Below are 14,325 nucleotides of genomic sequence, written 5' to 3' on the forward strand. Positions count from 1 at the left end.
TGCCCCGAGGTTTTTGCAGTCAATTTACTTACAATCTAAATGACATACCTCTTGCATCTACTACCTCCTACATGTACTTAGGCGTTCACATAACATCAAATCTCACTTGGGCACTGCACATTGAACAGATAATCAGTAACGCTAACCGCACGCTTGGGTACCTACGCCGTAAATTTTCTAGAGCTCCATTCTCAGTAAAATGATCCCTCTACAAAACATGAATTCAACCTAAATTAGAATATGTTTCTTCGGTATGGGATCCCTGTTACCACAACTTGTTTACATCGCTTGAACTAGTTCATAATAATTCGACACGTTTCATAGTTTCAAATTCAATCGCACTGCCAGCATATCTGGAATGAAACCTAATCTATCATTGCCTACTTTGTCGTCTCGAAGAAATGTATTCTGCCTATAAACTTTTCATAACTTGCACCTCCATTCCATCTTGCACGACGAACTCATTCCACAGCCCCATTATCTATCCCATCGCTTCGATAAGCGTCACAAAGTTGCATTATCACCTGTACTGATGCAGCTGCACAGTCGTTCTTGCCTCGTTCTTACCATGAATGGAATCAGCTAGCCCCTGAAATTTTGTTTATTAATGATAACCGTCATTTTCATGAAACACTAGCTAGAACTGTATACTGAGGATCCGCTTAATGTATTTTTAATATTAGCACGCTGACAGATTGTAATCGTGGTAACGCTGTATTCTATTATTTTCTGTTCACCATGAACCACGTCTTTTCAATGTAAACCACTCCCCTCTGTAATGTTATTTGTCCCTGAGGGTATAATAAATACGCAAATAAATAAAAAAAATAAAAAAAATAACTTTTGCCAGTGCGTAGCCGGCTGCCGTCGTAGCAGACGACGCCGACGAATCTCTCGTGCGACTGAACTTTTATTTGAGTCGGTTTGCGGTGGAAGAAAACTTCGCGTTTCAAACATCGTTGTTGTAAGAAAAAGGGGCTTTGATTTTTCTAGAACGCGAAACCTACAAAGAAATACATCTGGTTTCGAATTTAAGTATGATTAGTTCCAGTGAATGATGGTTTTTATACTCCATGCCACTAGTTCATATTCAGACTTCCCGACCTTCGAAGCCCTGCCTGTGCAACATGAAAAGCGCGCGCAAATCTGAGAACCCGCCCGCGAGAGTGACGAGAGTAAACCACTCGTTGAGCGACGGCAGCGTCGGCAGCGTCGGATTCCTTCTAGTGGTTCATTTCAAGGATGGTACGGCTTGTAACTAGGGCAGTATTTAATAGTAGCTGCTGTTAAAATGCCCACCACTCCTGTTTATGTGTTTTAGTGAAAAGAATCTGGCCATTTTCACAGTATATTCGATGATATTGAGAGATGGGTTGTTCCTGGAGACCCCGTTTATTAGCTGGCTGACTACGAACGTTCCGAGGAAGCCGAACCCCGATGATGATGATTATCCGCAGATGATAATGACGATGGGCGGCTGGCTATGAGTGATCGAGCAGCATACCCCTCGGTCACCAGATAGGATGATGATGATGCCAGGTTCAGGGGGAATATTTTCAATACACAACCCTGATGCTCACAATATTGCGAGTTTTGTGCGTCGCGTCCGTACAAGAACATTGAACAATGGTAACGCGCTCGATGCGCTACCTGTTGTCTTGCTCCGAAAGCTGCATTTCCTCTTCGCCAGGTAGTGACATTAACGTGCCACCCACCAGCGCTGTCCCAGCACGGCAGAATCCCCTCCTCAAATACTTCTTTCTCCGTGGTCATGGCACTGTTCGATTGACTAGGTGGGTTGCTTGGCTGGTTGCCGTGCGGCTGCTGGTCGAATTGCCGGGGCAATGATGCTTGACATTCTTGCTGCTTTAGGGGCGAAGCTCCTTAGGGCGTGGGTCTGTCCATCCTCGACGTATATATGTAGCCACCTCTAGTTTAGTTCTTGGATTGTTTACTAGATGGCGTGGCTACCTCTAGTTTAGTTCTTGGATTGTTTACTAGATGGCGGTACTTGTATATGATGAAAAGATGCGCTTGGATTGTTTACTAGATGGCGTGGCTACCTCTAGTTTAGTTCTTGGATTGTTTACTAGATGGCGGGGAGCGTTGTAATAAAATCCGTTCGCTGTTGGCGCGCGCTCGGAGTCGCCCGATGGATAAGGCTGCAGATGTGCGAGCCCGCGAGGCAGAAGCGCTCCGTGAAGCTGCGCGACGCCGCCGCCAAGATCCTGCCGTACGAGAGCGGGAGGCCGAAGCGTGTCGTCTGGCTGCGCGACGATGCCGCCAACATCCCAGCGTTCCAGAACGAGAGGCCCAAGCGTCACGGCAACGGCGCGAGGACCCTGCCGTACGCGAAGCGGCACGGCTGCGGCGCGGAGAGGATCTCCAAAACGTCAGAGAACGGGAAGCGGCGAGAAAGCGCGCGTATCCGCAGGCAGACCCCGATGCAGTGAGAGCTCGTGAGGCGTCTGCAAAACGAATCAGGCGAGCTCAGCCCCAAGGTGCCGACGCGCGGTTTAAGCGAGACTTTCTGGACGTTATGTTCGGACACAGATGTAGTGGGCGAACTTTCACTGAAGAGTCACGGTTTTACCGATGATTTCCCCTCAGGAGCTTCGCCCACTCATCATCATTCACCCCGTGGATATGCTGTGAATTTTGTTCTTTTTCAGTACTTCTGCATCCTCTTGTCGTTGTTCAGGGGTAGCAATGCAGTCTTCCATAGATTTGGCCCAGGTATCGTTGAGCTTTTCAATGCGCTCTATTTCAGAAGACGCGGTATTGCTGAATGTGGTCCGCGCTGTGGTCAGGGATGTTGCTCTGTCATGGGCTCGCTGTGTCGGTACCACCTGCTGCGCTGTTAGGGTGGTCAGTAATTTTTCGATGCGACGCTTTAGATTTTGCGTGCGAATCGTCTGCAAATCGAATTGCTTCGTGAGGTTGGCGTTTTCTTGTTTTAATTGCTGAAGACGAGGGTCATCAGTCGCTCCCGACATGGTGTTATGTTGGACTGGGAGAGGGAGAAGATCTCGCGATTCTGGTATCGATGAAGCAACTATGAACGACGAACTGGCGTGTTGTATTGGCTGGTATTCGTGAACGTTGTTTGCGATGCTAGAGGACTTCACGCTTCAATGTACCTAGATGGGCTTGCGAGAAGAAAGCATTTCCCCACTGGCGAGGCGTTCCCGTGCGTGGACAGGTGGCGGAGGAGGGGGAATTTTTTTTCTGCTTTCCTTTCTGGCGGTTGGGTGGGCAAGTCCGCATAATTTGCATTTAGATGTGTAGATGTGGTCTTTGGGAGGGTCACGTTCATTACTGGGCACATACGGTCACGTCAGGCGTCGGACAAACGTTGCGTCGGTTGCCGATGGCTCCACACAAAGTGCAGCATTGAACCGATCGACGATACGGGTGGCTTCGAGTGTGCAGTCCATGCGGGCGAATTATAGTGACGTTGCCATCCCGCCGCTGGTTGTTACAAACGGGAAGGCGTCTCCAAACCAGGCTCTAACGCCTCCGCTATGCGTGGTAGCGTGGTGAAGAGCGGCCAACCAAAGTTGCTGCTTTGGAAACGACGACCAGAAGCCGAAGGCAAACTTCACTGCTTTACTGATGAGAGATAAGCAGAAGCAATACAGAAAAAAATACCCTTATGGGCTAGGTTACAGTACAGGACTCGAGCAGAGCGACCACAAGAAATTACTGCTCAAAAACGAAAGAACTATCTACCTAGAGGTCGGCTTTTATGGAATCGCCGTAACGGCTCCACGGCTTCTACCGGTACTTTTTGCACACGGCGCGAACATAGCACAGAAACACACAACCCTCTTTCCAGAGTTCGAGAGGGCGGGCAGTATCGGGGCTTTTTGAATCTGATAGAGGGGAACGAGGAGATCTCCGCTGCGGCGTCTTCCCGCCGAGACAAGTCGCTGCACGAAGCGTTTGCCGCGGCCGAAGTTTGAATCACCGACAGCGCGACGCTCACACGCCGGCCGTTCAGAGGCATGTTGTCATCTATCCTAGGCAGGCTTGCACTCGCAACGTGCAGGACGCGCGAACATGGTAGCGTTGCGAAGGATTGTAACCGGTTGTGGAAGGGGACGTGCGGGCCTTCAAAAGTCACTACGGTGGAGGTGAATTTCCCAAGCATTCGGGCTGGCACAATGTGGCGTCCTGCTGACGCAATAATATAAGACAGTTGATTGGCGGCAGATGATCAGCTGCCGCGGCAGCTGCAGCTGCGGCTGATTTCACCGTGGCCATAGACGGCCTAGGTGGGATGTGCTACGTGGTTTAGTCTTCAAGTGGCGATTGCTGGCGTGTGGACGTCCCGATGTAATTGGAACTGCGTCAATCGACCGGGAGTAACTTTGAGAAGCAGATAATACCAGGTACATCAGGAAATCTGCAGAGAAACAGCATAAAGGCGCTGGTCAAGGCGGGGCACCATGCAGCGTGCGTGCTCTTCGATGGACTTCTTCTTTCTCAAGCAAACGCCCAGAGCGTCTGCATTTGATGTAATGAATACACGAGGGTACACTTCGCCAGCGTAGGGAGTTGGGTGACGATGGTACAGCCATCGCCAGTAAGTTACCCTCCGAGTTACTCGGTAATGTGCACTCGAATGAAGCGGAGTCGGGTACTCCTGCACAAATTTTATGCCTAACACAATCATTATGCATGAAAGTGCGCTACCGTGCCTTTCCGTGCTCTACAACGCAAAGTAAGCACAGCGAGATACTTACTGCGAACAATCACCCTGAAGACGCCCCGACGTTTTCCAGGCGCATTACCAGGGCCTTGGGCAATGTACACTCCACTGTGGTACAGGTCGACTGTTGGTATGCTCCACTGAGAGGGGACCCTTTGGGTGGTGAGCCTCGAAGTTTTCCCCGCAGAGTCAACTCTGGCCCAGTAAGCCACAGTGAGAGTCGCGCTTTCTCCGGGTACAGCCTGAACCCGTAGAGTTACATAGTCGTGCAAGCTGGCGGTCACAAAGTACTTCTGGGGCAGGAAAGTGGGATTGGCTGCACGAAAAACAAACATACATAACGGCACTGAGACTTGTAAAGACATTCGAGAAAAGCGAAATTAGTTTTTTAACAGAGAAGAAGTTTAGAAATTTCTTGATTCCTGCGTTTCACAGAACTCAGCACAAAAATATAAAGAAAAACAAAATCACCGGCAGGACTGTAACCTGCGTCAGGTAGATCAACGGAGTTAGAGCCAGTCGTCTTACCCACTCGGCTACGACCGTATTTCTTTGTTTCGTTATTACATTGGATATTATGCTGAGGCTCAACAGTACGAGGACTACATAGTCAAGCAAACAGAAGAATACTTGATTGATTGATTGTGGGGTTTAACGAGCCGACGCAACGCAGGCGATGAGGCGCGCCGTAGTGGAGAGCTCCGGATTAATTTTGACCACCTGGGGATCTTTAACGTGCGCCGAAATCTCGTACACACGGGCGTTTTTGCTTTTCGCCTCCATCAGAAAAGCGGCCGCCGCTGCCGGGAATCGAACCCGCGACCTCGTGCTCAGCAGCGCAACGCCTTAGCCACTGAGCCACCGCGGCGGGTAAACAGAAGAATACCCTGAAGTTAGGAGGAGCACAAAAGCATCAAAATTCAGGCAAACACAGACAAGCATTTAAAAGAGAGAATCAGTCAGGCGGTTGGTCATGCGAATTACACACACTATGTACAAATGCCACAGTTTCACGGAAATATGACTTTGTTGATACTGGTGGCTTGGCATACCTATCACGTAAACGACATGGCCACAGACTGTATAAACCGATCAACACAAACATGTGATAGTGTGGGTCACCAGGATAGCCAAACGGCAAAAATCGGATTGAGAAAGGCGTAATATTCAGGTCTTTCCTGAGCGTTCCCTGCAAAATGACACGGAAAAAGACATCTTCTCTGCAATCTACAAAGCCGTGATCAATTGTCTCTGCTCAGCAACGGAGCCTTTAGTCTGTCGACGAAGTGGATTTCTTTTCAAACAATAACTTTATTTACATATAAATATACACTTTGTGCGCAGGTTAAACATGTTTCAGGGGTAGCTATGACAGCGCCTGTGCCGGTTACACTTTTTGATTAGTCATGTGACAGTGACCGTAAATCCAGGAAAAAAACGTGAAACAAAGAACAAGAACAACAAAAACAGCAACAAAGGCTGTACAGTAAAAGAGGCCGAACAGTAACAGAGGCTGAAGGAATTATGTGGGTCTTATAAGCCGTTGCTAATCTCTCATTCTCGGCTGTGATGGTGGGGAGAGGAATCACACCACCTGCTCGACACAGAACACGTGATAGGGTACACGTCGTACCTGGGGACGTCTAGTTTAAGTGTGCGCGTTCCGTTCGTTCTTTCTGTTCCTTCAATTTGCTTCTTCTTCGCTGCTACAGAAACAAAATGGAGTAAAGGTCGTTGAGGCAGCGAAGAAGCAAATCGGCTGCAATCGTGAAATTAAGCCGTCGCGATGGCCCTAAAGGTGGCGTACAGCTTCGCTACCTTCAAGTCTCACGCGTTAGTGTGAGCTTCCTTTATTTTTGTTAACATCCACACGATAATGATACATAGAGCCGGGTTTAGTACACTGAAATATCCGGGATTTAAGCTGGAGGAATCCGATCAAAAGTATCGCACCTTTTTGTCGTGTACTGAGTAGACGACACGGTGACAGTTATGGCCGTCGGCAGGGGGATGCAAAAAAGGATTTTTCATCCCCAAGCCACCAAGGAACACATTGCCACGCGCAATTGCCCTCTCCCTCTTTCCACTCAATGCAATGGGTTTGCCCGGCTCAACACAAACTCCTGCCTACGGCCATGGGGGCAGTCGCAGGAGTTGGACCCATGCTTAAGCGATTTTAGACGCGATTTTAGATTTAAGATCGTCGTCAAACAATAAGCTGATAACTCTGATACGCTTGATAAAACGAACTTATGGAGGTCACTCTGGTGGACGTTATGAAGTGCGAGATAATGTTGGTGCTCAGCTTTCGCCTCATTCACTGAGCTCTCCGCGCCAACCATTCCTTTCTCCTCGCCCAACACACGTAGAGTGCCAGCCTACGTTTAGCAACTATTGTAAATCCGACAATGGCAGTCTAGTTGGGCCTTTTGGTTTTCGTAACTTAGTCTCTATCTATATTTCGCGCTCCAACACCGCAGGTTCTTTCCAGTAGTTTACATTCTTGGAACGCACTAGCCGTCGTGACTAGGTGTGGGATTCAGCCATTTTGCCCCGTGTATTCTTCTCACCATGTGCCTCACCCGCCTTTACTCGGTTAGGGAGAGCGCCGGTGCTGCAGCTATTCGATCGATCAAGTTACCCTCGGCACAAGACTAGGCTTGCGCTTCTAGGGGATCCTTGCGTTCGGTGAGGAGATCCCGTCACTTCTTGTTATGATCTATGCACCTTTGTGAGGAGGGGTGGGACACTACGTCATGTTTAAAGACCATTGTGAAATTGCTCAAACTCAGCCAAACCAGGTCGGTAAAACTGTACGCACGAAAAATAAGAAAGAGAGAGAGAGAGAGAGAGCGAGAGAGAGAGAGAGAGAGAGAGAGAGAGAGAGAGAGAGAGAGAGAGAGAGAGAGAGAGAGAGAGAGAGAGAGAGAGAGAGAGAGAGAGAGAGAGGAGAGAGAGAGAGAGAGAGAGAGAGAAGTAAAATTCTTGTTTGCGCCGAAAATGAAGTAAGGAAGGGGATGGGCAGGAGCCTTCCTTATTCTTTTCTACCCAAGTGGCGGTCACGAGCCCTTGAGCCATGTCGGCATCTTCAAGCATTTGGACAGCTTTTATTTGAGTTTCCGGGTCACAGCTGAGCAGACCGCACTCGAATTGCTCTGAAGTACGAATATCTAGCGGTTGCAGGATATTTTGGTTTTCCAAGGGCATGCTCACAAGAAAAGGTGGAGGGTAGCCCCTGCGGAACACCATTTACACTTGTCGTCAAAGAGCTGAAGGTAGTAAACGACAGTAGTTTACAAGCTGTACAAGTTGCATCGGAAAAGGTTATAGTTAAAGAAAAGCTCCAGTGAAGGGAGTGCTTACCGTTTGGTCCGTAAAACATAGCAGGTGAACCGACGTTGGAAAGGGTAGATCTTTCTACCAGGCACCAGAACACATTCGTTCTTGCTTGGGCCCACTGGTGACGTGATAAAGCAAGGTAATAAGTCCCTGGAAGTTTTGAGAATACGCGGTAAACAAGTTTCGCAAGGCACATACAGAACGGAGTTAATAATAGTCTGCATCTCTCTACTTCCCTGCAACTTTAAGATACGTTTCTACTGCTGTATGACTGTGTAGAACCGCATGCGATATATTTTAGCAGTTTGCTTTGAAATATGCAAACCCCTATTGATTACTGGTGTACAACAGCTGCTGTGATGTCGCGCGCACAAGCACGCGCACACATATATTCAAGGAGGCGTATGTTTTTGCAGCTGAAATACTATAGGAGTATGTCTTCAACTTGTTGACATGGTGTCGATTTTCTGAGCGGCCTATCAACTGGTCTTGCAATGGCAGTTGAATCGAGGCTTTGATCAAGTTCCGTGTCTTTCTATTGGGCTGAAGACAGAGATTTTGACAGCTCTGACCTCAGTAAGCAGCTGTAGGCTGCTGAAAAGACGAAGACGGCGGGTCGCACCGAAGGATTCTTGAACTACGGATTTTCGTTGTTTTCATTGTCTTATTGTATCCCAGCACGATGCCCGCTTACTGGCCAACGAATGCACCCGGAGGTGGCAAGCAAGATGAAGTGAAAGGTAATCTAGTGTAAATCTTCACCACGAAAACTCTCCCTGAATTCTCACTTTTCTTCAACCGCTGGCATTTGCTCAACATCTCCAAGCACTCCACCTTTTCCGGAAATAATGCCACATTTCTTTCTATTTCGGGATTGCAAAAAAAAACGACAAATTTTTCTCGATATAATTACCGTTTATGGGTTCTGGGTGTCGTGTGAAGTTTGCGAAATCTACTTCTTTTATGGAGTAGTCGAAAGTGATTTTGCGATCACTTGGGCCATGGCATTCCAGTTTCGATGTGATGTTGTCATTGTAGATGAAATCTCGGTGCAATGCCGTGATGTCGAGCACTTCCTCTGCAAGTAAAAGAGAACCCGCGCTGAAAGTTTTGCACGTATTTTTAACGAGTTTTCAGGTTTACTCAATTCAAAATCTATCATTTTAGCTTTGTTTTCGGGTTGTTTTACGTTTCGTAATTAATAACACTACAGTGGAGACCGATGCAGTGCACAAAGTGTTAAAAAAGGACAAAGGTCAGTTTTGAAGCGTGGATAACTCATTGAATACTCCATTTCACAACCTCTTAGGTGCGGATATTTTTGATGAGCTAGTGGTGGCAGAAATCAATGGCCGAATGATTGAAGATCACCGACGTAAATTAATGATATCAATTATTGGACCTAGTGGTAGCAGATATCTAATGCAGCAGGAAACGACCGCTCTGCTTCGTATACATTAGAAGAACCAATAATATCTTAGGGCGGAAACTTTGTTGTATTTAACCATATAAAGGCGGACACGCTTTATACATACACTTTATTATCACGTTATTATTCTTTCCTATTATTTTTATTGTTTTTTTCCAACTATCGGCTCTATATAACAGCACCGAAAAAGCCGAAAAGTGTAGAGTTTCCCTGTAGGTGAGTTCCGCATTCTCATAGCCACGCAGAGCTGATCTACGTCTCAACAGCCTGCAGTGGCCTAATACGATATGGCTTCCAGAAAAATCGGTGAATGTATTTTTCGTGGATCAGAAAAATGCTTCAAGTGTTCATAATTTCAGAACTGCGGCACGATTTCTTTATACTTAATGTAATGTTGTTTCATGGGGCAACGCGTACTCTTCACACGTTTCATCGGTTCAACATATTCAAAATCAGTGTATTCGGATTATAACGTTCAGTTCATGTCGTTCTTCTGCTTCAGGCCTTCTACGTCAGAATAACATACTATCAATTAATGCAGTATTTCACTATAACCTGGGAGTATTTTTTACAAATTATTGCACTCTTACCATTCTTATGATTTCATTGATCTTGTTAGTTTACGAAGCAAAACCTTCACCAGATTTTCAAGTAATAATAATTTCTTGTTACCACCTGTTCGAACTAATTACGGTAAGAAAACATCTTGTTTTGCAGCTATCACGTTGTGGAATAATTTGCCTGTTACGGTTAAATCGTCGTCTTCTATTACATGCTTTAAAAACAACCTTAGAGAGTTTCTTTTGGTTTAATTACAATCCTGCTTTTGTTCGTATTTATGAGTTACATTCCTGTTTGCTTGTGCCGTTATTTCTTTTACGTTACTTCACATTGTATAACTTTTTGTTTATATATATTAGGCTTACTGTTGAGTGCATGTAGATTTACTATTATGATGAGATGATACGCCCATTTGCTGCTTTCAAACATTTGTTTGTGTATTCATCATCAAGGGTCCCCTTACAGTCTGTCGACTATGGGACCCTTGTCTGTATAATATTATGTATGTATTCTTTTTATAAAATAAACTTTCACTTTCACGTTGTGACTGCTTCCGCGGTCAGACTACTTCAGCCGACGATCTCAAATTAAAAACACTTAATATTATATTTAACCTATCCTCACGGTTAGATCTGCAACCATTATACTGAAAAGACAGCAGGGGCCCGAAAGGTGTGTTATTACATATATTGAAACCATAATTGTGTTTGCAGGCACACTTCGGAGATGTGGGGTACAGCACGCATTAAAATGTAACTTCTTCGACATAGTAAATGTAAGTCCAGGAACGTAGGCTATCTCACTTCGAACGCTTGCAACAGCATTGGTCCCTTAGGGGCTGTTCTCTTATAAGTGACTCTCTTCTGCTTCGAACAGTTGACGTAAATCATACAATATTGGGATGCCCCAGGCAGCCGCCTCCTATTTCCCTCCAAAGAGCTACGTTTGAGCAGTGGGTGGTTGCCACGTAGAGATTATTTTTTGCAGGCCAAGAATACCCCAGGCAGGACTGGGGTTGGTACTATTATGAGTAACATGAAAGGGAACACAGGAACGCGTGGCAAACAGCCTCGAACCAGACTCGGAGCGATACGCGGATGGCGCTGTGAAAACAAAGGGGGAAAGGAGGGCGCTGTTCCACTAACTGTTGGCACTCCAACACGCTGGCATTTCTGCAAAGCAGCAGCTTTCGTCATCTCGCCGATAATACGGTATCGTTCAACAGCCGATAAGACGGTGATCGTCACAGTGGCATACAAAGATTCATTTTATTTTCTTTCATTCATCCTTTTTTTTCTTTGCACAACCGCATAATAGCACCCTCAGACCGAGCTCGTCCTGAACCCATTGTTTAGTTGAATCGACGCACCTAGTTGTCAGTGCACCTTGAACCTTGAAAGTGGTGGCCCTCGAACCAATGACGAGGCAAATAGAATAAAGAAAAATGAACAGAATCACAGATAAATTGTCTGTCGTGCGACTTTTTTGCACCAAGTTTGTTCAGAAAAACTCCCGTCGCACACCGCAGTGGCCCACGCAGAGCAGTCCGGTGGGGTTTTGTTACCTGACGACGCCCAGAGTGCCACTTAAACAACGGGAAGATATAAGAGAAATGTCTAGAATAGGTTATACGCAGCGCAACATTGCCCTCGTGACAGGCTGCCCACTCAGAACGGTCAACCGGATTATACAGGCTTACCGAGATGAACGACGTATAAATGATGCGCCGCGCCGCAGGCGACCCAGCGATCAACAACGAACGACCAAGACCTTTTCATCGCGGCTGCCGTCAACGACAAACCATTTCAAAGTGCAAAGGACGTTCGCGGTGCTCTTGGCCTGGCAAACTTGAGCGACAGCACGGTACGGCGAAGGCTTACAAAAGCAGGACGGCGAAGTCGCATCGCCGCCCAGAAACCTCTGCTCACCGCACCCAATAAAGCAGCGCGCCTGAGATTCGCTACTGAACACCGAAGCTGGAGTGAGTGCGAGTGGAAGTGTGTGGTTTTCTCTGACCAGTCCACGTTCTCGAGCCGCTAGGACCAACGAAAGAGAGTGTGACGGACCGAAAGCACCCGTTTTCGTCCACAAAATATCCAGGAGGTGGCCACCAGCGGACGCGTGTCTGTGAACGTCCGGCGGACGATTTCCCAAGAAGGCCTAGGCGCACTTGTGAGAATTGATGGGAGGTTGACCAGTTCTTCATATTGCTCTCTACTCCAGCACCAGATGATCCCCTACGTGTTGAACGGGCTGTACCCGGATGGTTGTTATTTTTTCCAGCATGACTTCTCTCCCGTTCACACAACGAAGGACGTGGCGCGCCTTTTGGAAGAGCGAGGGGGTAATGCAACTTCAGTTGTGCGCGAAGGGTGGCGACATGATTATTACAGAGCATGTTTGGGGCCGTATGAAAGTCAACCTTTTCAAGTTGTTCCTGGAATTGGCGAACTCCGACATAATATGGGAAGCAATAAAACATGAGTGGAGGCGCCTTCAACCGGATACAGCATTCATCGAGGCCCTCTACGTGTCTCTGCCCGAAAGAACGGAGGCCGTCGTTAAAATGAGCGGTGGAATGACGCGTTATTAAGCCACCAACGAACAAAACAACGGACAAGCATGAGCTGGGATGACGCTATTGCCTTATTTCATTAGCTTATTTTATATTTGGCAAGCACAAATAAACTTATTTTCTACTCACCCTTGCAGCCCATTGTTCCTGCTTTCCAAGCTTTACCATAAATCAATATTTATATAAGGCCGGTTTCAGACCGCTGCCGCAACTGTCGTAAAACTTTAAAGAATGACGTCATGTCACGTCTCAGCCAACCGAACTGCATGACCTGCCGCTTTTTAGGTGCTTAGATCACGATATCGCTTTTACTTCGGTAGTCTGAACATGGCCTCAGTAACAGTGCTACCTTTTGTAAATATTCGGCGCAAGATGTTACCAGTTGCGCCATATATAATAGGTTTATCACTGTCTGCTGGCGATATGCACGGTGATAATGCGAACAGTTGTTAGAACAGCGACACCCTTTCCACTTTGTTTCCGACGGCGGCCGCTGCGTACCACCCCTATCTGGATTTGAGGGTGTTTTCCCGGCATTCCTGTGTTCCCTTTCCTATTGCTTATAATGGTAAAATACAAGAAACATGACCAAAAAAGGAAACAATACAGCGGTGCACAAACTAACAGGCAAATATACAACATATTACAGTACAAGATCTAAGTCACACTTCACAGAAATTTTCAATACCTCTTCACCCGTTTCCAGACTTGGAAATGTGATGTGGCAGTTCGATCCTTTCTGTTATTGTGCGAGGAATAAAAGAGTATTTGAAAATTTTTTTCGAGCAAAGATAACAGTGAAGATTTAGGAATGATATCGTCCTGTTTCACGCGAAGATAACGCAGCAAGAATTTTTGATAGGTCTAGTGCACTTTTTTGTTGGATAGATAGATAAGAAATTTTAGTCTTGCTGTTTTCCTGCGATTGTCGAGTTGGAATTTTGTTATCATTCATTTGTTCAGTTGTGGAATCAGACTGGCGAAATCGGGTGAAGATAAAACGCACGGCTACCCTTTGGATTGCCTGTAGATTGTTAACAACTTTTTTAGTATACTCACCCCACACCTCACATGCATATTCCAAAACAGCCCTGATTATTGTATTGTATGTTAGCATTTTAGTACTGGGGGGAGAACTTTTGAGTTTATGCCGTAGCATGCCCAATTTCCTACGGGCGGATGAACAAACCTTTGCAATGTGGGAAGACCAAGTTAGTTTGCTAGTGATTGTTACGCCAAGATATTTATAGCTTTCTGTTAGTAAAATGGGGATGCCTTTTGTACTGTACGGGTAAATAAAAGGCTGTTTCCTGTTAGTGATGGGCATGAACATCGTTTTATCAAGGTTTACATTCATTCCCCAGCGGTCACAGCACGTAGTTGTGGCTTCGACAGATTGGTCCAGCATTATCTGGTGAATGCCTACAACCCAAGACAAAGTATAGGACTGGGCGGAGAATGTGGAAACAACCTACGACGTATATGCTGTTGCCACGCCCCCCCCCCCCCCCCCCCCCCGGTGCATTTTGTGTCTACGTGACAATAAACATGCGCTTACCACCATAATATAGTTGGTTGCTTGTAAAACAGAGACACACCGACACACAAAGGGAACCGTGATAGCCAGTGGGAGTGGTGCATACCTGTTATCCGCGGCGACGTGAATTGGAAATATCCTTGTGAGTAGAACGAGCTAAAAGAATAGAC

General features: G+C 46.6%; 1 protein-coding gene across 2 annotated transcripts in view; it reads right to left on the reverse strand.

The window, feature by feature from the left end:
• The window catches only part of LOC144162552 (receptor-type tyrosine-protein phosphatase T-like), a 616,771-nt gene that overhangs the window by 539,805 nt on the left and 62,641 nt on the right, over positions 1–14,325 (reverse strand). For both annotated transcript variants that reach the window (XM_077693138.1, XM_077693139.1), the window contains exons 5-8: positions 14,262–14,311; positions 8,967–9,131; positions 8,078–8,203; positions 4,749–5,030 (exon numbers count right to left, since the gene is read on the reverse strand). In XM_077693138.1, the coding sequence (XP_077549264.1) occupies positions 4,749–5,030; positions 8,078–8,203; positions 8,967–9,131; positions 14,262–14,311 (623 nt within the window). The remainder of the gene's footprint in view (positions 1–4,748; positions 5,031–8,077; positions 8,204–8,966; positions 9,132–14,261; positions 14,312–14,325) is intronic.

The sequence above is a fragment of the Haemaphysalis longicornis genome, unplaced genomic scaffold, assembly GCF_048455015.1.
Source record: "Haemaphysalis longicornis isolate Haplotype H1 unplaced genomic scaffold, Haemaphysalis longicornis Haplotype H1 scaffold_12, whole genome shotgun sequence".
Classification (NCBI taxonomy): Eukaryota; Metazoa; Arthropoda; class Arachnida; order Ixodida; family Ixodidae; genus Haemaphysalis; species Haemaphysalis longicornis.